General features: G+C 43.3%; 1 protein-coding gene across 1 annotated transcript in view; it reads right to left on the bottom strand.

The window, feature by feature from the left end:
* Positions 1–4,776: 4,776 nt before the first annotated feature.
* The window catches only part of LOC140480414 (apolipoprotein L3-like), a 179,648-nt gene continuing 160,184 nt past the window's right edge, over positions 4,777–24,240 (bottom strand). The window contains exons 2-3 of the mRNA XM_072575255.1: positions 9,725–9,752; positions 4,777–5,551 (exon numbers count right to left, since the gene is read on the bottom strand). Of these exons, the coding sequence (XP_072431356.1) occupies positions 4,777–5,551; positions 9,725–9,752 (803 nt within the window). The remainder of the gene's footprint in view (positions 5,552–9,724; positions 9,753–24,240) is intronic.

The following is a 24,240-nucleotide window of genomic DNA, read 5'->3' as shown; positions in this document are numbered from 1 at the left end:
GAGTGCAGGGATTGGGATGTCATGTTGTGGCTGCTTAGGACTTTAGAAGAAAGTGAGGACTGCAGATGCTGAAGATCAGAGCAGAAAATGTGTTGCTGGAAAAGCGCAGCAGGCATGAAGAAGGGCTCATGCCCGAAACATCGATTCTCCTGCTCCTTGGATGCTGCCGGACCTGCTGCGCTTTTCCAGCAACACATTTTCTGCTTAGGACTTTAGTTAGACCACTCTTGGAATACTGTATTCAGTTCTGGTTTCCCTGCAACAGGAAGGATGTTGTGAAACTTGGAGGAGACAGTGTTGGAGTCAGGTGGATAAAGTTAAAAATCACACAACACCAGGTTATAGTCCAACAGGTTTATTTGGAAGCACTAGCTTTCGGAGCGCTGCTCCTTCATCAGGTCGATGTGGAGGTTAAAATCATGCTCACAGAATTTATAGCCAAAGGATTCCAGTGTTATGGAGATGTGATACAGTAACCAATCTTACATTAAAACTTCCATCTTTTATAATGGGATATGTTGGTTTCAGTTCTAGGATATGTCAATCCAAGGACTTCTTTTAAATTACATTGTCAAGATAGCTCTTTTTTAAAACTAATAAGTGTGAAGTCTGTCTGAGTCCCAATGCTATGCCAGACTGACAAACCCGATGCATAGTTTTAACTTCTTTTAAATTCCAGTCTTGCACTCACTACTTTGTGTAAAATTAATATACTTTTGCTCCTTCTATATGTATCCACTGGAATTCACATAAGTTCAAACTCCAGCTGTTCTGCTTATCTGAGGACTGTGATTTCTGATTTATTACCTTTGGCCTCGTTCCAAAGCTGGTAAGAGTCTTCAAAAACAAAGTACTGTGGAGATCTGAAACAAAAGCGGGAAGTGTCGAAGAAAGTCAACTGTTGCAGCCACAACTTTCGAGAGAGAAACACAGTTAGTGTTTCGTGGGCAACATGACCCTAAACCAGTCGGGGAACCAAGGATGATGGGAAAAGGGCAGGAAAGTGGATGTCCAGCCTATTGAATGGCAGAGCAGGCTCGAAGGGCCAAACAGCCTATTCCTGCTTCAACTTCCTATGGCCTTATGGTCTTAATGTTTAAGTGAGTTGACAATGTAGACCATAACACTGTGAGATACAGCAGCACAATTAGGTCACTCGATCCATCAAATCTGTGATGTTATTTGATCAAGGCTGATATGTTTCCCAACCCCATTCTTCTCCCTTCTTTCCATAATCCTTGAGCCCCTTATCAATCTGAAAGGGTTCAGAAAAGATTCACAAGGATGTTGCCAGGGTTGGAGGATTTGAGCTATAGGGAGAGGACTGTTTTCCCTGGAGCGTCAGAGGCTGAGGGGTGACCTTATAGAGGTTTATAAAATCATGAGGGGCATGGATAGGATAAATAGACAAAGTCTTTTCCCTGCGGGAGTCCAGAACTAGAGGGCATAGGTTTAGGGTGAGAGGGGAAAGATATAAAAGAGATCTAAGGGGCAACTTTTTCATGCAGAGGTTGGTACGTGTATGGAATGAGCTGCCAGAAGAACTGGTGGAGGCTGGTACAATTGCAACATTTAAAACATGCATTTGGATGGGTATATGAATGGAAAAGATCTAGAGGGAAATGGGCCAGGTGCTGGCAAGTGGGACTAGATTAGGTTGGGATATCTGGTCAGCATGGACGGGTTGGACCGAAGGGTCTGTTTCCATGCTGTACATCTCTATGACTCTATAACTGTCGGCTGGGCTTTAAAATAAATAGCAAGGGGGAGATTTCAGTTGTAGAGGGAATTAGAAATCCCGAATAAAGAGTTCAGAATTCAGGAGAGGTCGTTACAATCTCCAACAGAGATACAAAGAAGACAGAGTGTATGGGGAGAGTTAATAATCAAACTTGAAGCAAACTGGACAAACAAATGACAATGAGAAGAGGGACAGTTAATACAGGACTGAACGTGTTATACCTGAATGCACGGACTATAAGAAATAAGGTAAATGAGCTTGTGGTGCAGATCGAATTTGGCAGGTATGACGTGGTGGGCGTCACAGAGACGTGGTCGTAAGGGGATCAGGATTGGGAGCTGAACATTCAAGGATGCACATCCTATCGAAAAGATAGGCAGGTGAGCAGAAGGGATGGGGTTGCCTTATCAGGAAGAAAGAAAATTAAATCAATTGTAAGAAAGGAAGTAGGTTCAGATGTGTAGAATCTGTGTAGGTAGAATTGAGGAACTGCAAAGGTTAAAAAAAACACAGTTGGAGTTGTGTACGGGCCTCCAAACAGTAGTCAGGATTTGGGGTGCAAGACACACCAGGAGATAGAAAAGGCAAAGTTACACTAATCATAGGGATTTCAATATGCAGGTGGACTGGGAAAATCAGGTGAGTAGCAGATTGCAATTAAAGGAATTGTGGAACGTCTATGAGTTGGCTTTTTGGAGCAGCTTGTGGTGGAGCCCATAAGGGAACAGGCAATACTGGATTTACTGTTGTGCAATGAGGCAGACTTGATAAGACAGCATAAGTTGAAGGAACCCTCAGGAGGCAGTGATCATAATATGATTTAATTTATTCTGCAATTTGAGAGGGAAAAGATTGAATCAATGGCAGGAATTTTGGGAATTCATTCAGAAGATGTGCAGGTTAGGTGAATTGGCCATGCTAAATTGTCCATAGTGTTTCGTAAGGGGTAAATGTAGGGGTAAGGGTGGGTTGCACTTTGGCGGGTCGGTGTGGACTTGTTGGGCCGAAGGGCCTGTTTCCACACTGTAATGTAATGTAATCTAATCTAATCTAAAGACACAGCAGAGAGTCATCCTGAGGAAAAAGAAGCATGGTACAGGGAAAGTGAGGCAACCATGGCTGACGAAGGAAATCAGGAACAGCATAAAAGCAAAGGAAAAAGCTTATGATGGAGTGAAGGGCAGTGGGAAACCAGAGGATTGGGAAGCTTAGAAAGGCCCACAGATGGTAACAAAAAAAGAAATAAGGAGGCTTCTATTGGTAGGAGAGACGAGGACCCCAGGGCACAGCCTCAGAGTAAAGAGAAGACCCTTTAGCACGGAGTTAAGGAGAAACTTCTTCAGCCAGAGAGTGGTGAAGCTATGGAATTAATTGTCACAGAATTCTGTGGAGGTCAGGTCATTGAGTATACTTAAGACTGAGATAGTTGGTTCTTGATTGTTAAGGGGATTAAATGTTATGGGGAGAAGAGAGGAGATTGGGGTTGAGAAACTGATCAGCCATGATGGAATAGCAGAGCAGATTCAATGGGCTGAATGGCCTAAATTCTGCTCCTATGTCTTATGGTCATATGGGAGACCATTTAAGTGTGAAGTAAAGAGAAATCTCTTCACCCACAGAGTGGTGAGCAGATGAATTCTCTGCCACAGAAAGCTTTTGAGAACAAAGTATTGAACTTTCTCAAGAAGGAGGTTTGTTGTGGAGGTGCTGGTGTTGGACTGGGATGGGCAAAGTTAAAAATCACACAACACCAGCTTGTAGACCAAGAGGTTTATTTGGAAGTACCAGTTTTCATCATGTTGCTCCTTTGTCAGGAAGCTAGCTACTGGATAAAGGATCAGTGCTCTGAGAGCTTGTACTTCTAAACAAACCTGTTGGACTATAACCTGGCATTGCATGATTTTTAAGAAGGGGGAATAGTATAATTTTTAGAGCAATGGGGATCAAAGGACCCAGGGAGAAACCAGGAGCAGGATACTGAGTTCAATGTTCAGCCGTGATCATATTGAATGCAGGGGAGGGATTGAAGGGCTGAATGGCTGCTTTAATTTTCTCAGTCTTTATGCATCTATGTATTTACACCAACCAAACAGGGGAGACCCCACCCAACAGCTCCAGCACTAATCAAGAAGCTCGACACCATCCATGATAAAGCAGCCAGTTTGCTGAGCATCACATCCACAAACATCTCCTCCCTCCACCAACGCTCAGGAACAGCAGTGTGTCCTATCTACAAGATGCACTGCAGAAATTTACCAAACATCCTCAGACAGCACTTTCTAAACCCACATCCACTTTCATTGAAAAGGAGAAGGCCAGTAGATACATGGGAACACCACCACCTGCGAGTTCCCCTCCAAGTCACTGACCTGGAACCAATGAAGGCATCATTCAGAGGATTGACCAAAGTTTTCTCAAACAGGGGGAGATGTGAAGGATGATCTCAATGAAGGACACTGAGGTGGAGCAAGTGTGGCATTCTGGGAGGGACCAGTGTTTGGTGTCGATAATTCTGATGTATGCAGGGAAGAGGTATGGGGCGGACATTAGTGTTGGAGGAGGTTTTCATTTGGATAGAAAGTCAAGAGACACAGGCATTGAGACTTAAACATGAATATTTTAATTTGAAACTTTTTCTGAAAATAGAGTTAATGCAGTGGACACAATGGCAAATCTTCAGAAGGTTTTGTGGAAGTAAGAGCTTTGAACGAGTCCAACTTTGAGGTGATCAAACTCTCCATGAGACCAATCCTCATCAGAACTCAAAACTGAATTAACAAGTTGTTGTTTGTTGTGTTGCCATGGTATTACCAGACCACTAGGGTCCTCGCTCATTAGAGAAAGAAGCGACTGGTGGTTGAGAAGAGGTTGAGAAGGAGAGACCTTCATGGTAACCACAAACTGGTGATGGGAATTGAACCCAGGCTGTTGGCATCACAGTAAACCAACAATCCAGCAAACTGAGCTAAAAGAAGCGGAAATGCTTTTCATAATTTGGAGAAAGTTGTTACAAATATTGGCAGTTTGAAATTTCATCAATCAGACATCATTTGAGAAACTGCACATTCCACTATTTTTTGATAAGCCTTTCTATATTCCCCTATCTTCTCATCTACAGCATCAGCTGCTTTCCTTATTTCCCGAGCAAGTTCAGTCTTACTTCCTTCGTGAAGGTCCTTTGCATCTTTCGCCAAACAATACACATCCAACACCAGGAGGAGTCCTGACAGAACCCCTGACAGAGCTTTGGCTGCTTTTAAAGCAGTCCTGGTCACATTTGAAGTCACAATAAGAACAGGATTCAAGCTTTTAGAGAAAGCCTGAGTTGCACCAATCGCTGAGCTTGTTGATATAGTTTCCTCTCTCATTCTAATCAATACTTCAATACTCTGCTGCATCTGACACAAGCTCTCTGACATGATTTTGTTGTCTTTTTCAAAGAGTTCTATGATTGTTTTCATCTTGTCAGTTTTTTTCTTTTGAGTAACATGATCAGTAATAGACGCTCCAATGTTAGTGACACCACCAGCTACACCCACCCCGAGTCCCACCCCAGTGAGAGCCAAAGATACACCAAAAGTAAAAGGAGAAGCAATTAATCCACCAATGGCCAGAAGTCCTCCTACAATACTTGCAGACGTCCCAGTGACATTGGCAATGTTCACATCTCTCTTACACGTGTCAATACAATTGGCTATGTCACGTAGCTCCTTGAGGTAAATTGCCATTTGTGGAATATATTTATCGAATTTGAGAAGAAAATCTTTTACATTGACCTTCTTGTTCAGTGGATTATCTTCAGTCACTTTCCTGTAAGATTGAAAATATCAAGTCTTTACTAATTTGGTTTGACACGTCTCAAAAACCTGTTGATGTAACACAAATAATCAGCATTCATGAAATGGTGCAGAAGACTAGGTGTTCTGACTGTCCTATTCCTGCTCCAACATTTTATGATTCTATTACTGTCTTCAACCGTGTAAAAGTCAAATTTTTTAGACTTTTTTTAAAGCTGAAATTAGGAGGTTGACTATCACACCAGTATTATTTTCGAGGGGATGAAATGCATGCTTAATATGAGTCAAAACATAGACTAACAAGAGCTAGACCTCTATATACAATAATAAATAACAAAACGAAAAAGAATAATGGCCATTACTGAACATTTGTCTACAAAATAACTGCCTCCGTTCTGCCTGCAACAGTAACATGGTACTGACGTACCACATTCAGTGTGTTACAAGTACCATAAAGTGCATGTAGGTCTACGCATACCGTATATACTCAAGTAACAGTTTAATTTTTTTGAGTACTTTTTAAGTTTAAATTTCGGGTCGACTATTACAGGGATACTACATTTGAGGGACTGAAACTCATGCCAATCAAAATTCATGCTGTATTGTTCGCAGAAACCCATTGATGTCAAAACCAAAAAAGGAGAAAACAAAACAAGAATTACTGTAATTCTGAAAACCTGACATGGATTACAATGTGGCAGACTGGAAGACCCAGCACAGTGTAGTATAGCTGGAGTGGAGAGCAAGAGGGCAAGCACGCTGACTCATAAATGTTGATCTGTAATTGTGTAGAAGTACGGTCGACTTTTACAGCAGATATATGGAACATTCTAGATTTTTTGACCAAATATAGGGGTCAAGTTTTACATGAGATCGACTTATCCTTGAGTATGTATGGAATGTTCTTAAAGAAAGAACATAGAACATAGAACATTACAACGCAGTACAGGCCCTTCGGCCCTCGATGTTGCGCCGCCCTGTCATACTAATCTGAAGCCCATCCCACCTACACTATTCCATGTACGTACGTATGCCTGTCCAATGACGACTTAAATGCACTTAAACTTGGCAAATCTACTACCGATGCAGGCAAAGCATTCCATACCCTTACTACTCTCTGAGTAAAGAAACTACCTCAGACATCTATTTTGTACCCATCTCCCCTCACTTTAAAGTTGTGTCCCCTCGTGTTTGCCATCCCCATACTTGGAAAAAGGCTCTCCCTGTCCAACCCTCTGATTATCTTGTATGTCTCTATTAAGTCACCTCTCAACCTTCTTCTCTCTAGCGAGAACAGCCTCAAGGCCCTCAGCCTTTCCTCATAAGATATTCCTTCCATACCAGGCAACATCCTAGTAAATCTCCTCTGCACCCTTTCCAAAGCTTCCACATCCTTCTTATAATGCGGTGACCAGAACTGTACACAATACTCCAAGTGTGGCCATACCAGAGCTTTGTACAGCTGCAGCATAACCTCCTGGTTCTGGAACTCAATCCCTCTATTAATAAAGGCCAAAACACTGTATGCCTTCTTAACAACCCTCAACAACTCTGTTAATCTGGGTGGCAACTTTCAGGGATCTGTGTACATGGACACCGAGATCTCTCTGCTCATCTGCACTCCCAAGAATCTTACCATTAGCCCAGTACTTTGCATTCCGATTACTCCATCCAAAGTGTATCACCTCATACTTATCCACATTAAACTCCATTTGCCACCTCTCCGCCCAGCCCTGCATCCTATCTATGTCTCTCTGCAACCTACTACATCCTTCGTCAATAACCACAACTCCACTGATCTTAGTGTCATCCGCAAATTTACTAACCCACCCTTCTAAGCTCTCATCCAGTTCATTTATAAAAATGACGAACAGCAGTGGACCCAACATTGACCCTTGCGGTACGTTGCTAGTAACTGGACACCAAGATGAACATGTTCCATCAACTGCAACCCTCTGTTTTCTTTCAGTAAGCCAATTACTGATCCAAACTGCTATGTCTCCCATAATCCCATTCCTCCGCATTTTCTATAAAAGCCTACTGTGGGGAACCTTATCGAACGCCTTGCTGAAATCCATATACACCACATCAACCTGTTTACTTTCATCTACCTGTCTGGTCAATTTATCAAAAAAGTCAATAAGATTCGTGAGGCACGACCTACCCTTCACAAAACCGTGCTGACTGTCCCTGATCAGATTATTCTTTTCTAGATGGTTATAAATCCTATCTCTTACAACCTTTTCCAACACTTTACCAACAACTGAAGTGAGACTCACTGGTCTGTAATTACCAGGGTTGTCTCTACTACCCTTTTTTGAACAAGGGAATCACATTTGCTATCCTCCAGTCCTCAGGCACTATTCCTGTAGACAATGATGATTTGAAGATCAATGCCAAAGGCTCGGCGATCTCTTCCCTTGCTTCCCAGAGGATCCTAGGATAGATCCCATCCGGCCCAGGGGACTTGTCTATTTTCACACTCTGCAGTATTTCTAATCCTCTTCCTTGTGAACCTCAATCTCTTCTAGTCTAGATGCAAGTATCTCTGTATCTTCCTCGCCAACATTTTCATTTTCTATAGTGAACACTGTCGAAAACTATTTATTTAGTGCTTCCCCTGTCTCCTCTGACTCCACACACAACATCCCACTATTATCCTTGATTGTCCCTAATTTAACTCTTGTCATTCTTTCATTCCTGACATACCTATGGAAAGCCTTAGGGTTTACCCTGATCCTATCCGCCAACAACTTCTCATGTCTCCTCCTGGCTCCTCTGAGCTCTCTTTTTAGGTCTTTCCTGACTTCCTTGTAACCCTCAAGCGCCCTAACTGAGTTTTCACATTTTGTCCTAACATAAGCCTTCTTCTTCTTCTTGACCAGGAATTCCACTTCCTTAATAAACCACGGCTCATGCATTCTATATCTTCCTCCCTGCCCGACAGATACATACTTATCTAGGACACACAGAAGCTTTTCCTTGAATAAGCTCCACATTTTTAATGTGCTCATCCCTGCAGTTTCCTTCCCCATTCTATGCTTCCTAAATCTTTCCTAATTGCATCATAATTTCCTTTCCCCCATCTGTAACTCTCGCTCAGTGGAGTACTCCTATCCCTTTCCATCACTAAAGTAAACCTGACTGAATTGTGATCACTGTCTCCAAAGTGCTCGCCTACTTCCAAATCTAACACCTGGCCAGGCTCGTTACCCAGTACTAAATCTAACATGGCTTCGCCCCTTGTAGGCCTGTCTATATACTGTGTCAGGAAGCCCTCCTGCACACACTGGACAAAAATTGACCCATCTATAATACTCGTACTGTAGTGATCCCAGCCAATATTTGGATAATTGAAGTCCCCCATGACAACTACCCTGCCTCTCTCACTCCTATTGAGAACCATCTTTGCTACCCTTTCCTCTACATCTCTGGGACTATTTGGAGGCCTATAGAAAACTCCCAGCATGTGACTTCTCCTTTCCCATTTCTAACCTCAGCCCATTCTACCTCAGTTAACGGGTCCTACTTAGCCCTGTGCACTACTGTTGCTTAGACTTATACATTAGTGTAGGTTATTAACACCACCTTCCTCCCTATCTATGGCACCTTCCCATGAAACTGCAGAAGGTGCAACACCTGCCGCTTCACCTCCTCCCTGCTCTCCATCCAAGGGCCTAGTCTGTCCAGGTGAAGCAGCATTTCACCTGTACCTCCTCCAATCTTGTGTATTGTATTCGCTACAATTCTACACAACAGCATTCCAACATCAAACTCTCTCAGTATATTTAACACCCCAATGAGACTCATCGTTTCACCAATTCTCAATCAGACAGGAAAACCCTTCCTGTTCTATTCTGGAGTGTATCTCGATGAGGGAATGAACACATTTTGTTGGAATGTCTCTGGATCTGGCAACAGACTCAATGCTCCCTCTTTGTAAATGAGGAGAAGTTATTGAAAGGATAGAACAGGGTGTGATAGAAAATGTGGAATGGCTTGAGAATGTGAGGAGAAATATTTGATCAGTTTGCAGGTAAAGGCTGACAGGGAGTGGTCACACTCAGTGCTCACTTTCTACAAAGTACCTTTTGCATGTTAGTCAGTATGTTAAACAAGACATGAATAAATCATTCATATTTTAGACCAATGCATTCATAGCACTGTTCCATGAATGTATACATACTTGGACATCTCTTTGTCTGAGTTGCTATCTGTTAAAAGAATTTAAACAAATGTTATTAATACCAGAGAAAAACATTCTTTCAGATATAGAACATCCTGCATCACAGCCAAAGAGCTGAAGTGTTTGGTCAAATCTCTACTTCACAAAAAAATTATACAGAATTTAGTGTGCAAGAATGAGGCATTTTAGATCTTGGAGGTGATTTCCTCAAATTCCAGGATCAGTAATTGCTGTTTTATATGCTGTTGCATTGTTTTGGAAATTTGCAAAAGAAAGTCATAAAGATGTACAGCACAGAAACAGACCCTTCGGTCCAACTCGTCCATTGTGACCAATCCAGTCCCACCTGCTAGCACTAGGCCCATATTCCTCCAAAACCTTCCTATTCATATACCAATCCAAGTACATTTTAAATGTTGCAATTTTACCAGCCTCCACCACATCCTCTGGCAGCTCATTCCATACACACACCACCCTCTGTGTGAAAATATTGCCCCTTCTGTCCCTTTTATATCTTTCCCCTCTCAACCTTAACCTATGCCCTCTAGTTCTGGACTCCCCCATCCCAGGGAAAAGACCTTGTCTATTTATCCTATCCATGCCTCTCATGATATTTTAAACCTCTATAAGGTCAGCACTCAGCCTCCAATATTCGAGGGAAAACAATCCTAGCCTATTCAACCTCTTCCTATAGCTCAAATCCTCCAACCCTGGCAACATCCTTGTCAATCTTTTCTGAACTCTTTCAAGTTTCACAACATCTTTCTGATAGGAAGGAGACCACGCATTATTCCAAAAGTGACCTAACCAATGTCCTGTACAGCTGCAGCATGACCTCCCAACTCCTGTACTAAATACTCTGACCAATAAAGGAAAGCATATCAAACTCCTTCTTCACTATCCTATCTATCTGTGACTCTACTTTCAAGGAACTATGAACCTGCACTCCAAGGTCTCTTGATTAAACATAAAAATATTAGCTGAAGTAGAAGATGGCACTGGGCAGGGTGACACTAGGCACACAGACACACAAGATGGCCCGCTAAGCCATTAGTTGGCCACTTAACACATAAGATGGCTGCCTGACCACAATATGGAGAGAGACAACAGAGCAAACACAGACACTGCCTGGGACCACCAGAATGCCAGCACAATGCACTCACAACCAATTTGATTAGTTTAAGGTGGGTGGGGGAGAGAATACACATGAGTAATGCACACTGCCCGCCGAAGTGTCTGGGTCCAGCCAACACCTTTGATAGAAATGCTAACCGTTTGATATGGACTCAATACAGAGTGATAATAGCCAGGGCTACAGTAATCTTCTTCTCAGGATAAGCAATTCGTGCCCATTACTACAGCAATGGACTTCCGCATAGACATTGAAACTGACAGTGTCTGCACTGAAACAGAAAACGACCGCACTGAAATTAACAACGGTTGCACGGAACTGACAATGACTCTATCAAAACTATCAACAATTCTGTGCTGATTGCCATAAGCAAACCATGATGCAAAGACAATAATCTCATTACTGACCCATGGTATCACAAGATGTACAAAAGTATTTTGACATGTAGGCCATGATGAGAGAAGAATCATAGCTGACCACTGTGCTATTGGTATCTTTCTCTCCCCGGAGCTCCAGTATTTCCTTGTGCAATAAACTTTGTCATTGAACCCCCGACTCTGACGCCGAGACTGGTGATTTTCCCCATAACAAAGCCACAAGTATTAAGTTAGCCTGGAGCAGTGTTTTGTCGGGGAATAAGACGATGCTATTTTCTGGGTCTATGGACTGGAAGAAGCAAAAATGGCCTTTAGTAGAGTGATATGCTCTTCTTGTCAGATGTGGGAGTTTAGGGAGAGTTTACATGTTACTGATGATTATGTCTGCAGGAACTATCTTTGGTTGCCAGTCCTATCAGATTGAATGGATCTTTTGGAGTGACAGTTAGAAGCTATGAAGAATTTACAAGGTTGTAATGGATGGCAGTTATAGGAAGGGAGAAAAGCCCCAGATACAGTTACATAGATGGGTTAACTCCAGGAAAGGTAGAGGGGTAGGCAAGTAGTGCAGGAGTCTTCTGTGGCTATCCCCATTCCAAACAGGATTGCTGTTTTGGAAAATGTAGGGGGTGATAGACTTTCAGGTGAATGTAGCACAAATAGCCAAGTTTCTGGTATCAAGATAGGCTCTAATGTAATGAGGGATACGTTGGGTTCTGAGCGATCGATTGTGATAGGGGACTCTCTAATCAGAGGTACAGATAGACGTTTCTGCAGCCAACAGCAAAAATCAGAATGATGTGTTGCCTCCCTGGTGCCAGGATCAAGGATGTCTCTGAGAGGCTGCAGAATGTTCTCAAAGGGGAGAATAGATGTTGGAACTAATGACATAGGAAGGGAAAAGGATCAGATTCGGAAGGGAGAACATGGAAAGTTAGGCAGGAATTAAAAAGGAGGTCCTTGAGGGTAGTAATATCTGGATTACTCCTGGTACAATGAGCTAGTGAGGGTAGGAGTTGAAGGAGAGAGCAGATGAATGCATGGCTGAGGAGCTGGTGCATGGGAGAAGGCTTCACATGTTTGGATCATTAGAACCTCTTCTGAGGTAGACATGACCCGTACAAGAAGAATGGATTGCAATCGAATTGGAAGGGGACTAATTTACTGGCAGGAAGGTTGACTAGAGCTGCTCAGGAGGACTTAAACTAGTAAGGTGCAGGGATGGGACCCAGGGAGACAGTGAGGAAAGAGATCAATCTGACACTGATGCAGTTGGAAAAGGAGAAAGTCAAACAGTCAGGGCAGGTAGGGACAAAGCAGAGAACAAGGTAGGACTGAAAAATTAAACTGCATTCATTTCAATGCAAGAGGCCTAACAGGGAAGGCAGATGAACTCAGCGCATGGTTAGGAACTTGGGACTGAGATATCATAGAAATTACAGTGGCTCAGGGATGGACAGAACTAACAGCTTAATGATCCCGGGTACAAATGCTACATGAAGGATAGAAAGGGTGGGGGGGCTGGGGGGGAGGGCAAGAGGGGAGGGGAAGTAGTGTTTTTGATAAGTGAAAGCGTTACTGTTGTACTCAGAGATGGTAAGTCCAGGGAAGTTGTTTGGGTAGAACTGAGAAATAAGAAAGGGATGATCACCTCATTGGGACTGTATTTTAGACTCCCTAAGAAACAAATTTATCAGGAAATTTCAGTTATCTGTAAGAATAATAAGATGATTATGGTAGGGGATTTTAGCTTTCCAAACATAGACTGGGATTTAAGGGTTTAGTTGGAGAGGAATTTGTTCAGTGTGTCCAAGGAAAATTTCTGATTCAATATGTAAATGCACCTATGAGAGAAGGTGCAAAACTTGACCTACTCTTGCAAATAAGGCAGGGCAGGTGACTGAGGTGTCAGTGGGGGAGCACTTTGGGGCCAGCGACCATAATTCTACTAGTTTTAAGATAGTGATGGAAAAGGATAGACCAGATCTAAAAGCTGAAGTTCTAAATTGGAGGAAGGCCAATTTTGACGGTATTAAGCAAGAATTTTCAAAAGCTAATTGGAGACAAATGTTCGCAGGTAAAGGGACGGCTAGAAAATGAGATAACAAGAATCCAGAGACAATATCTTCCTGTTAGGGTAAAAGGAAAGGCTGGTAGATATAGGGATTGCTGGATGACTAAAGAAATTAAGGGTTTGGTTCAGAAAAAGAAGGCAGGACATGTAAGGTATAGACATGAAAGATTGAGTGAATCCTTAGAAGAGTATTAAGGAAGTAGGAATATACTTAAAAGGGAAATCAGGAGGGAAAAAAGGGGACATGAGATAGCTTTGGCAAACAGAGTTAAGGAGAATCCAAAGAGTTTTTACAAATACGTTAAGGACAAAAGGGTAACTAGGAAGAAAATAGGGCCCCTCAAAGATCAGCAAGGCGGCCTTTGTGTGGAGCCACAGAAAATGGGGAGATACTAAATGAGTATTTTGCATCAGTATTTACTGTGGAGAAGGACAAGGAAGACATAGAATATGGGGAAATAGATGGTAACATCTTGAAAAATATCCGTATTACAGAAGAGGAAGTGCTGGATGTCTTGAAGTGAATAAAAGTAGATAAATCCCCAGGACCTGATCAGATATAACCTAGAACTCTGTGGGAAGCTAGAGAAGTGATTGCTGGACCTCTTGCTGAAATATTTATATCATTGATAGTCACAGGTGAGGTGCCGGAAGACTGGAGGTTGGCAAATATGGTACCATTATTCTAGAAAGGTGGTAAGGACAAGCCAAGGAACTATAGACTGGTGAGCCTGACATTGGTGGTGGGGAAGTTGTTGGAGGGAATCCTGAGGGACAGGATTTACACATATTTAGAAAAGCAAGGACTGATTAGGGAGAGTCAACATGGCTTTGTGCATGGGAAATCATGTCTCACAAACTTGATTGAGCTTTTTGAAGAAGTAACGAAGAGGATTGATGAGGACAGAGCAGTGGATATGATCTACGTGGCCTTCAGTTTGGTCTTTGATAGGATTCCCATGGGAGACTAGTTAGCAAGGTTAGATCTCATGGAATACAGGGAGAACTAGCCATTTGGATACAGAACTGGCTCAAAGGTAGAAGACAGAGGGTGGTGGTGGAGGGTTGTTTTTCAGACTGGAGGCCCGTGACCAGTGGAGTGCCACAAGGATCAGTGCTGTATCCACTACTTTTCGTCATTTAGAAATAATTTGGACATGAACATAGGAGATATAGTTAGTAAGTTTGCAGACGACACCAAAATTGGAGGTGTAGTGGACAGTGAAGAAACTTACCTCAGATTACAATGGGATCCTGATCAGATGAGCCAATAGCCTAAGGAGTGGCAGATGAAGTTTAATTCAGATAAATGTGAGGTGCTGCATTTTGGGAAAGCAAATCTTAGCAGGACTTGTACACTTAATGGTAAGGTCCTAGGGAGTGTTGCTGAACAGAGACCTTGGAGTGCAGGCTCTGAGTTCCTTGAAGGTAGAGTCGCAGATAGGTAGGATGGAGAAGAAGACATTTGGTATGCATTCGTTTATTGGTCAGAGTATTGAGTACAGGAGTTGGGATGTCATGTTGCAGCTGTACAGGATGTTGGTAGGCCACTTTTGGAATTTTGCATGCATTTGTGGTTGCCTTCCTATCGGAAGGATGTTGAGAAATTTAAAAGGCTTCAGAAAAGATTTACAAGGGTGTTACCAGCGTTGGAGGATTTGAGCAAAAGGGAGAGGTTGAATAGGCTGTGGCTGTTTTCCCTGGAGCGTCAGAGGATGAGGTTTATAAAATCACGAGGGACATAGATAGGATAAATAGACAAGGTCTTGTCCCTGGGATGGGGGAGTCCAGAACTAGAGGGTATCGGTTTAGGGTGAGAGGGGAAGATTTAAAAGAGATCTAAGTGGCAACCTTTCCACGCAGAGGGTGGTGCATGTATGGAATGAGCTACCAGAGAAAGTGGTGGAGACTGATACAATTGCAAGATTCAAAAGGCATCTGGATTGGTACATGAATAGGAAGGGTTTAGAGGGATATGGGCTGGGTGCTGGCAAGTGGGACAAGATTAGGTTAAGACATCTGCTCGGCATGGACGAGTTGGATCGAAGGGTCTGTTTCCATTCTGTACATCTCCGTGACTCTCTTACTCTAACTGACCAACTGCCAAACTTGCCTCAATTAATTTTGCCCAAACATCCACCCCATCACCAACAATTTCCTGGTGACTTTTCCACAGTGACATGTTAACCAATCAGCTCTGTCTTGTTGACACCCTGGAGCAGTTTCTCCTAGAATGTAAAAAGTAAATAATGGTGAGAACTATTCTCATTTACCTGTTACACACAAGTTAGTTTGTCAAAAAACAACCCACAACAAAGCTTAAGGTTTGGCAGGACAGCTTGCTAAGTGCAGTGTCCAACCTGTGGCATGTGCAGAGTCTAATCCCTGGTATGGAGGGTCTGTCTGATGAGCAAAGCTTAAACAGTTTGGGAGTGTACTCACTGGGAGAGATAATTTTGTTGAAACATATCGGATTTTTAAAGGAGTGGAATGGGACGGTTGTGGGAGATGTGACAGCTTAAGCTGATGTGCTTGTGGATGGAGACAAAATTCCAGGATGTTGTGTAGCCTGTTTGATGGCAGGGACATTGGTGTCACTAAGTGAAACAGATTGTAAAGCAAGACTTCAAGGCAGCGACCATTATTGTCAAGCCCATATGCTTGGGGGAACAGAAGGTTAAGTGAATGAGAAGATGGCTTTGTAAAACGGGCTTCAGTTTTCCGAGGCATTAGGGCTTGTTCTGGAGTAAATGGTATCTGTACAAAGTGGGTGTGCTCATACCAGGGATTACCCGCGTGAAACAAAAACAGGAATTGCTGGAAAACTTCAGCAGGTCTGGCAGAATCTGTGGAGAGAAAGCAGTGTTAATGCTTCAGATCTAGTGATTCTTCTCCAGAACTGGACCAAAAATGTTATTTTTTTCTCTCCACAGATGCTGCCTGACCTGCTGGGTTTTTCCAATAATTTCTGGGGTCTTTTTCTGATTTCCAGTTTCTGCAGTTTTTTCGATCATCCTCGTGAACGTTCTGTGAGCTGCCTCCAGTGAAATGATATCTTTCCTTAAATAAGGCGACCAAACCTGCTCACCAGCACCTTGTACAGTGACAGTCAGATTTCCCTGCTCTTAAACTCCAACCCTCTTGAAATGAGGGCCAACATTCCATTAGCCATCCTGATGACCTACTGTACCTATGTGCTAGCTTTCTGTGTCTTGTGCAGAAATCCCCCCCAAATCCCTTTGTGTTACAGCTTTCTGCAGTTTCTCTCTGTTTACATAATGTTCCATTCTATTGTTCTCCCTTCCAAAATAAACAGGGCCCTTTTTGCCCACATTGTACTCCATTTGCTGATGAGAATGAACTGCTGCCCTAACATTTGCCCAAGACTTGGACAAGTCATAGCTACTCAAAATATTAACCTCGTTTCTCCACATGCACTAACTCTCCTGCTGGGTTTCTTCTTTAATAGAATCCCTACAATGTGGAAGTACACAATTTCGCCCATCGATTCCACACTGATCACTTGAAGAGCATGTCACCCAAGCCCACTGTAACCTCACCTTTCCCCTGACTGACCCACACATCTTTGGACTGTGAGAGGAAAGCAGAGCACCAACAGGAAACCAACACAGACACAGTGAGAACATATAAACTCCACACAGTCATCTGAAGGTGGCATTGAATCTGGGTCCCTGGCACGGTGAGGCAGCAGTGCTCACCACCGTGCCATCTTTCATGACAAGAGAGATAAAATCTTTAAACTATTTCATGTTACCTTTTGTCATCAGCCTTTCCATTGCAGGAGTGTAATCCTCCATCTGCAACATTCACACTGTGACTTCTGACTAATAAAAATCAAATGTTACAGAGTCATATAGTGACAAAGTCATAAAGTCACAGAGTATAAAACTGACCCTTCGGACCAACCCATCCATGCTGACCAGATATCCTAAATAATCTCATCCCATTGGCCAGCATTTGGTCCATATCCTCTCCAAATCCTCCCTATTCAAAGAAACATCCTGATGCCTTTTAAACGTTATCACTGTACCAGCCTCCACCAGTGGCAGATCATTCCATACACACACCACCATCTGTATAAAAAAGTTGGGTTCAGGTCCCTTTTAAATCTTTCCCTTCTCACCTTAAACCTATGCCTTCTAACTTTGGGCTGCTTTCCTGGGGAAAAGACTTTGGCTATTCACCCTAAACATGCCTGTCATGATTAAAAGATCTCTATAACATCATCCCTCAGCCTCCGACCCTCCAGGGAAAATAGCCCCAGCCTACTCAGCCTCTCCCACTAACTCAACCCCTCCAGTCCCAGCAATATCCTAACAAATCTTTTCTGTACCCTCTCAAATTTAACACACCCTTCCTATAGAAGGGTGACCAGAACCGAATGAAATTTTCCAAAAGACGTCTCACCAATATCCTGTACGGCTGCAACATTACACCCCAACTCCTATACTCAATGTTCTGACCAACGAAGTTACATTTGAACAATATGGTTCAAGTCAAAATATTGAACTAAATGCTTGTTTAATGATGCACATTTAGAGAAAAAATGTCATATAATTAAAAATGGGGGAATTCGGGCAAATAGCTACAAATCCAATAAAACTTTAAATATCCACTGCACTACAATTTTCTTTGTTAATTTACCTCAATTCATTGCTAATTCTAACTGAATGAAGTTTTCGAACCAGATCATAAGCACAAACTATCTTTTCCCCACTGATAATTTGTACTTACCAGTTCTGAGACAATGATGGTAGATTCACAGTCAGCCGGGCTTGATCAAGAGCAAACTTCTCAGAGCAAGGAAGTTGAGGTTCCCATTTATATACTCGCAGACGCTGTGAAACTGAATCTCCAGTTTGTAAGGAAAGACTAAAACAAGCTGCCAAAAGCAGTTACAACATGAAAACTCTGATAAAATGCCTGGAAAGTGCTTGACTTAGATTGTTTCAGTTGGCAATGAATACACCTCCAGTATACTGTCCAGTCAACCCCTTGGTCTTTGCAGTAATGCCGGCTGCAGTGGGACTGCACCCAAATCCTGATACAGCTAACTCCTTTGGAACTGCCAGAGTTGAAAATTCCAATGGGGAATTCCCCAGCACATAGAATCCTGTGGACAAGCTGCTTAAAGTTCTAGGTTTCAGATGTTTAATAGTTTAACAGTTACCTGGAGAAGGTGAGAGGATTAAATATCTTCTCTAACGCCAGAGTAATCTCATAGTCGAAGAGCTCCATTACAATCCACCAACTGTGCCATTCAGCTCCCTGCCTGACCCGACACACTGCACCTCTGTAAACCATACTTACTCTTCCCTAATACCCCACCCAGACCTTGCACTGACCCCTCTCAATCCAACTCGCTTTCCACCACGAGAGGTAACATCCACATCCCACCGCCCAACTCACCCTGCTGCCTGGCTGTCCACAATCCTCCTGTCCTGTCCCCCTGAGGCTGAATGGCCTCTGCCTAAGCCTATAATTCTAGTGATGGTCCCAAATGCCGTCCATGTGCTCTTAGTAAGATTTCTCCCTCCTTATCATCAGTGGTTAGCACTGCTGCTTTGTACTACCCTCGGGTGACTGAGTACATTTTGCACGTTCTCTTCGTGTTTGTGTGGGTTTTCTCTGGGTGGACCAGAATCCCCCCGCAGTCCAAAGATGTGCAGATTGGATGGATTGGCCATGCTAAATTGTCATCAGTATCCAGGGGTGTGTAAGTTAGGAGGACTACCAAGGGAAATAGAGTGCTACAGGGATCGGATAGGGTGTGGGTCTGGGTGGCCTACTTCCACGCTGTAGGGATTCTATGACTCTTGTGATACTTGGGGCACAGTAATCTCTCACATGGGTTTATAGAGCTACGTTTAGATCAGAGTGGTGCTGGAAAAGCACAGCACGTCAGGCAGCATCCGAGAAACAGGGAAATCAATATTTCGAGCAAAAACTCTTCATCAGGACTAGCAATGCCTGATGAAGGGCTTTTGCCCGAATCATCGATTTTCCCGCTCCTCGGATGCTGCCTGACCTGCTGTGCTTTTCCAGCACCACTCTGCTGTAAACTCTGGTTTCCAGCATCTGCAGTTCTCACTTTTGCCTAATAGAGCTAAGTGCCAAGTGCTGGCAAAAGGGAATAGATTAATTTAGGATAATCTGTTTGGCATGGACAGGTTGGACTGAAGGGTCTGTTGCCATGCTGTACATCTCTGACAGGAGTTGGGAGGTCATGCTGTGGCCGAACAGGATATTGGTTGGGCTCCAATTGAAGCATTGTATACAATTCTGGAATCCCTCTTATATGAAGGATGTTGTGAAACGTGAAAGGGTTCAGAAAAGATTTACAGGGATATTGCCAGGGATGGAGGGTTTGAGCTGTAGGGAGAGGCTGAATAGGCTAAGGCTGTTTTCCCTGGAGAGTCGGAGACTGAGAGGTGAGAGGTTTATAAAATCATGAGGGGCATTGATGCATTCATCCATTCAGATGCCTTTTAAATGCTGTAATTGTACCAGCCTCCAACATTTCCTCTGGCAGCTCATTCCAAACATGCACTACCCTCTGCATGAATAAGTTGCCTCTTAGGTCCCTTTCCCCTCTCACCTTAAACCTATGCTCTCTAGTTCTAGACTCCCCCATCCCAGGGAAAAGACCTTGTCAATTTATTCTATCCACGCCCCTCATGATTTTATAAACCTCTGTAAGGCCACCCCTCAGCCTCCAACACCTTAGAGAAAATAGCCCCAGCTGTTCAGCTTCTCCCTACAGCTCAAATCCTCTTGTCCAGGCAATGTCCTTGTTAAATCTTTTGTGCACCCTTTCGAATTTAACAACATCTTTCCTCCAGATGGGCAATCAGCATTGAATGCAGTATTCCAAAGGAGGTCTCACTAATCCCATGCATGGCCACAACATGATGTCCCAACTCCTATCCTCAATGTTTTGACCAATGTAGTTGCATTTGAATAACGCAGTTAAAGTCAAAATATTAAACTGAGTAGCTGTTGCCAGATTAATAAAGCCAGAGGAATTGGGGTGAATGGCTGCAACTTCAATAACATTTTAAAGATGACTATTATTATTCATTTCACTAAAGTTATGATTTTTCTTTATTCAATTCATTTCAACTCACTGTTGATTAGAATTGAATGAAGTTTCAGAACCAGATGATGAGCACAAACTACGGGTATCCTTTCCCCACTGATAACTTGTACTTACCAGCTCTGAGACAATGATGATGGATTCAGGGTCAGCTGCGCTTGATCTAGAGCAGGCTTCTCTGTAACAAAGGAATGGAGAATCCCATTTATAAACTCGCAGACTCTGTGAAACCGAAACCCCAGGTTTGTAAGGAAAGCATAAAAAACAGAATCAGCTGCCAAATCAAGATACAGTCTCACAATACACCACATTCAGATGTCAGGAAGAGATAGTATTTGAAAGGGCGGTGTAACCACAGTTCTCAAGAGGACTTTATTGTCTGGACAGTGCATGACTTGGATTGTTTCAGTTGGCAATGAATGTATATCCAGGATACTGTCCAGGCAACCCCATTGGTCTTTGCAGTAATGTCGGCCGCAGTGGGACTGCACACAAATCCTGACACAGCTGACTCCTTTGGAATTGTCAGAGAAATTGAAGATTCCAATCGGGAATTCCTCGGCACGTAGAATCCTGAGGACAAGCTGCTTAAAGTTGTAGATTTCAGATGTTTAATAGTTTAACAGTTACCTGGAGAAGGTGAGAGGATTAAATATCCACTCTAACGCCAGAGTGATCACACAGTCGATGAGCCCTGTTACAACCTACCAACCCCTGCCATTCAGCTCCCTGGCAGAGGTAACACACTGCACCTCTGTGACCCATACCTACTAGTCCCCAATACCCCACCCTGACATTGCACTGACCTCTCTCAATCTGATACCCTTTTCACCACGAGTCTTGAGACTCACACCTTGCAGACCAAGTCTCTCTTCTGCCTGACTCTCCACCAAGCCCTGACCTGGCCCACACCAACCTTTCAGTATACTATTTGTTGCAGCCCATCACCCTCCCTTGCACCAACCCCCCCCCAACAACCCCCTAAACATGTTTTACACACACACACACACACACAGCCTTTAACATTCACCCATTTAGCTGCCATGTTACTGGACATCAGAGAAGTGTGTCATGCAAAGAGGTCAGTGTATCTTTCCAGCCTCAATCATAATGCTGGTATGTGCACAGGCCTGCTCTCCATCAATGTAGCCATAAATACTCAGCCTTAGTGGTAAGATCACATGTGGTCAGCTAATGTATTCACCTGGGTAAACAACCAATAGGGAGCAGAGAATCACCATAAATGGGTGTTGCTCCGGATGGTAAGATGTACCTTCTGGGGTTCCACAGGGTTCAGTCCTTATGCCTGAGTTAGTTACAATCTATAATAATGACTTGGATGCAGAGTTGAAAATACTATAGCCACATTTCCGCATGGCACAGTGGTTAGCACTGCTGCCTCACAGCGCCAGAGACCCGGGTTCATTTCCCGCCTCAGGCGACTGACTGTGTGGAGTTTGCACATTCTCCCAGTGTCTGCGTGGGTTTCCTCCGGGTGCTCCGGTTTCCTCCCACAGTCCAAAGATGTGCAGGTCAGGAGAATTGGCCATGCTAAATTGCCCCTAGTGTTAGGTAAAGGGGTAAATGTAGGGGAATGGGTGGGTTATGCTTTGGCGGGTCGGTGTGGACTTGTTGGGCCGAAGGGCCTGTTTCCACACTGTAAGTAATCTAATCTAAAATAGACCGGAAAGCAATTTGCAATGACGATATATAAAATTTACCAATAGGTGTGATCAGGTTAGGTGGATGGGCCAACATTTGGCAGATGATGTTTAACATGAATAGGTGAGAATTTATCATATTTGATCAGAGGGTTAGAAAGGTTCCTTATTACCTGAATATGGAGAAACCTCAGTGTATTTCAATGCAGTGGGATCTGTGTGTCTTTGTACGTGGATCACAGAAAATCAGTGTGCAGGAACAGCAGGTAATAAGAAAAGCAAATAGAATTTTAGCAATTATTGCTGAGGGAATAGAACTGAAGAACGTTGCTGCACCTGTACAAGGCATTAGTGAGACCGCACCTGGATTATTACATCAATTTCAGTCCTGTTACTTGAAGAGGGATGTAGGTGTTTTAGAGATAGCTCAGAGAAATAGCATTTATTGGAATTAGCATCAGCCTTTATTGTCACATGCACTGGAATGAGTGCAGTGAAACGTTTGTAAAGTTGACCCTTGGCACCCTCTCAGGTCAGATACTTTAAAAGTTGTTACAGAATTGAAATTATAGAAAAATAGACAAATATGGAATATAGGGTTTAAGACGACCAGAATGAGGTTGGAGTCTTCCTCCACTGTGTCCATGTCCCCGGGATTCAGAACACCAGGCCTCATGGCCTCCACGCACTGGTCTCCATTCAGGACATGCCCTCACACCCCATTGGTCCTGAATTTGTCTACTCCACTTATCGGTCCAGCTGTGACTCACTCCGGGACCACGCCCACACTCGCTCCCCTTCCCGTTCCGACCTCGGTTCATTTGATTGATTCCAGAGTTGAAAGGTTTGCCTTATGAAGGGAGATTGAATAGTTTAGACCAACACACTCTGGGGTTTGAATTGTGGGATATAGCATACTGAAAGGGATTGACAAAATAATCGTAGAGAGGATATTTCCTCACGTGGGGAAATCGAGAACAATAGGACATAGTTTAGAATGAGGAGTAACAGATTAAAAAAGAATAAGGTGAAATATTTTCTCACAAAAGATCATGAATCTCTGGAATTCACTAGGTCAGAGTGCGGTGGATGCTGGGACGGTGAGTAAATGTAAGGAAATGATTTTGAATTAGTAATAGGTTGAAGGGTTATGGTGTCAGCAGACACCGATAGGGGGGAATAACCAAACACAGGAACCCCAGAAGACTCCTTAAAGATTGTCCACAGTTGACACCTACCATCCCGATCCCACAACCTCATAACTCTGCATTTCCCATGGTCGATTCATCGAACCCACACATCCCTGGATACTATGCACTATTACTCTGCCCCGAAGGAAAGAGCAGTAACTACGCTGTCGTTGCTCTATGTGCAGTGGCAGCCATTTTATGTTATTATTGCACAGTTGACGCTGATTTGAAGGAGGGAAATTTCGATGTTGTGTTCTTGTGAGTGAATCATAGACTCTGAAAATGCAGGATGATCCTGGTCATGTACCTGGTCTTTGCTTCATGCCTTGCATCATCTAGTTTCTTGGGAAAAGGCAAAGAGAATTGGAAGTGGGATAGAAATGAGATGGTTTGGGTGAATACTTCAGTGAAACCTCATGAAAGTTCCCGCTCAGTAACGAGGTCCTAAAGTTGTCATTTCAAACTTAAAGGAAACTCAGGAAATAGTCTTTTGAGGTGAAGCCTCTGATTGTTTTTCATTCATGTTATTTTCTCCGGTTTCTTACCAGGAGAGGAGAAAAGTCTGCCCTGTGGTTTAGTTATGGCTCTGTTGACCGTAGACAAACTATGTTGATGAACAGATGAATGGACGCTGTACAACAATTGACAGACAAGGATGTTCCATCCCAGTTGGGGAACACTGCAGCGGTCAAGGATTTTCAGCATCCGATCTTCAAGTAAGCATCGTCCAAGGTGGCCATCGAGATTCACAACACAGAAATCGCTGAGCAGAAACTGAGAGCCAAGTTCCCCACCCATGAAGATGGCCTCAACTGTGAACTTAGGTTCATGTCGCATTCCTGTGACCCCACCACACTGTTCTGTGTCTGTAGAACCTTTCTTCCTGTCCTGTTTAGACCCATCACCTTGATAAATGGTTTTGGTCTCTATACTTTAATTAGTTTGTACAGTTTTAGATTACTTAT

Source organism: Chiloscyllium punctatum, chromosome 1 (genome assembly GCF_047496795.1).
Source record: "Chiloscyllium punctatum isolate Juve2018m chromosome 1, sChiPun1.3, whole genome shotgun sequence".
Classification (NCBI taxonomy): Eukaryota; Metazoa; Chordata; class Chondrichthyes; order Orectolobiformes; family Hemiscylliidae; genus Chiloscyllium; species Chiloscyllium punctatum.
This window is presented reverse-complemented; position numbering and strand designations above follow the sequence as displayed.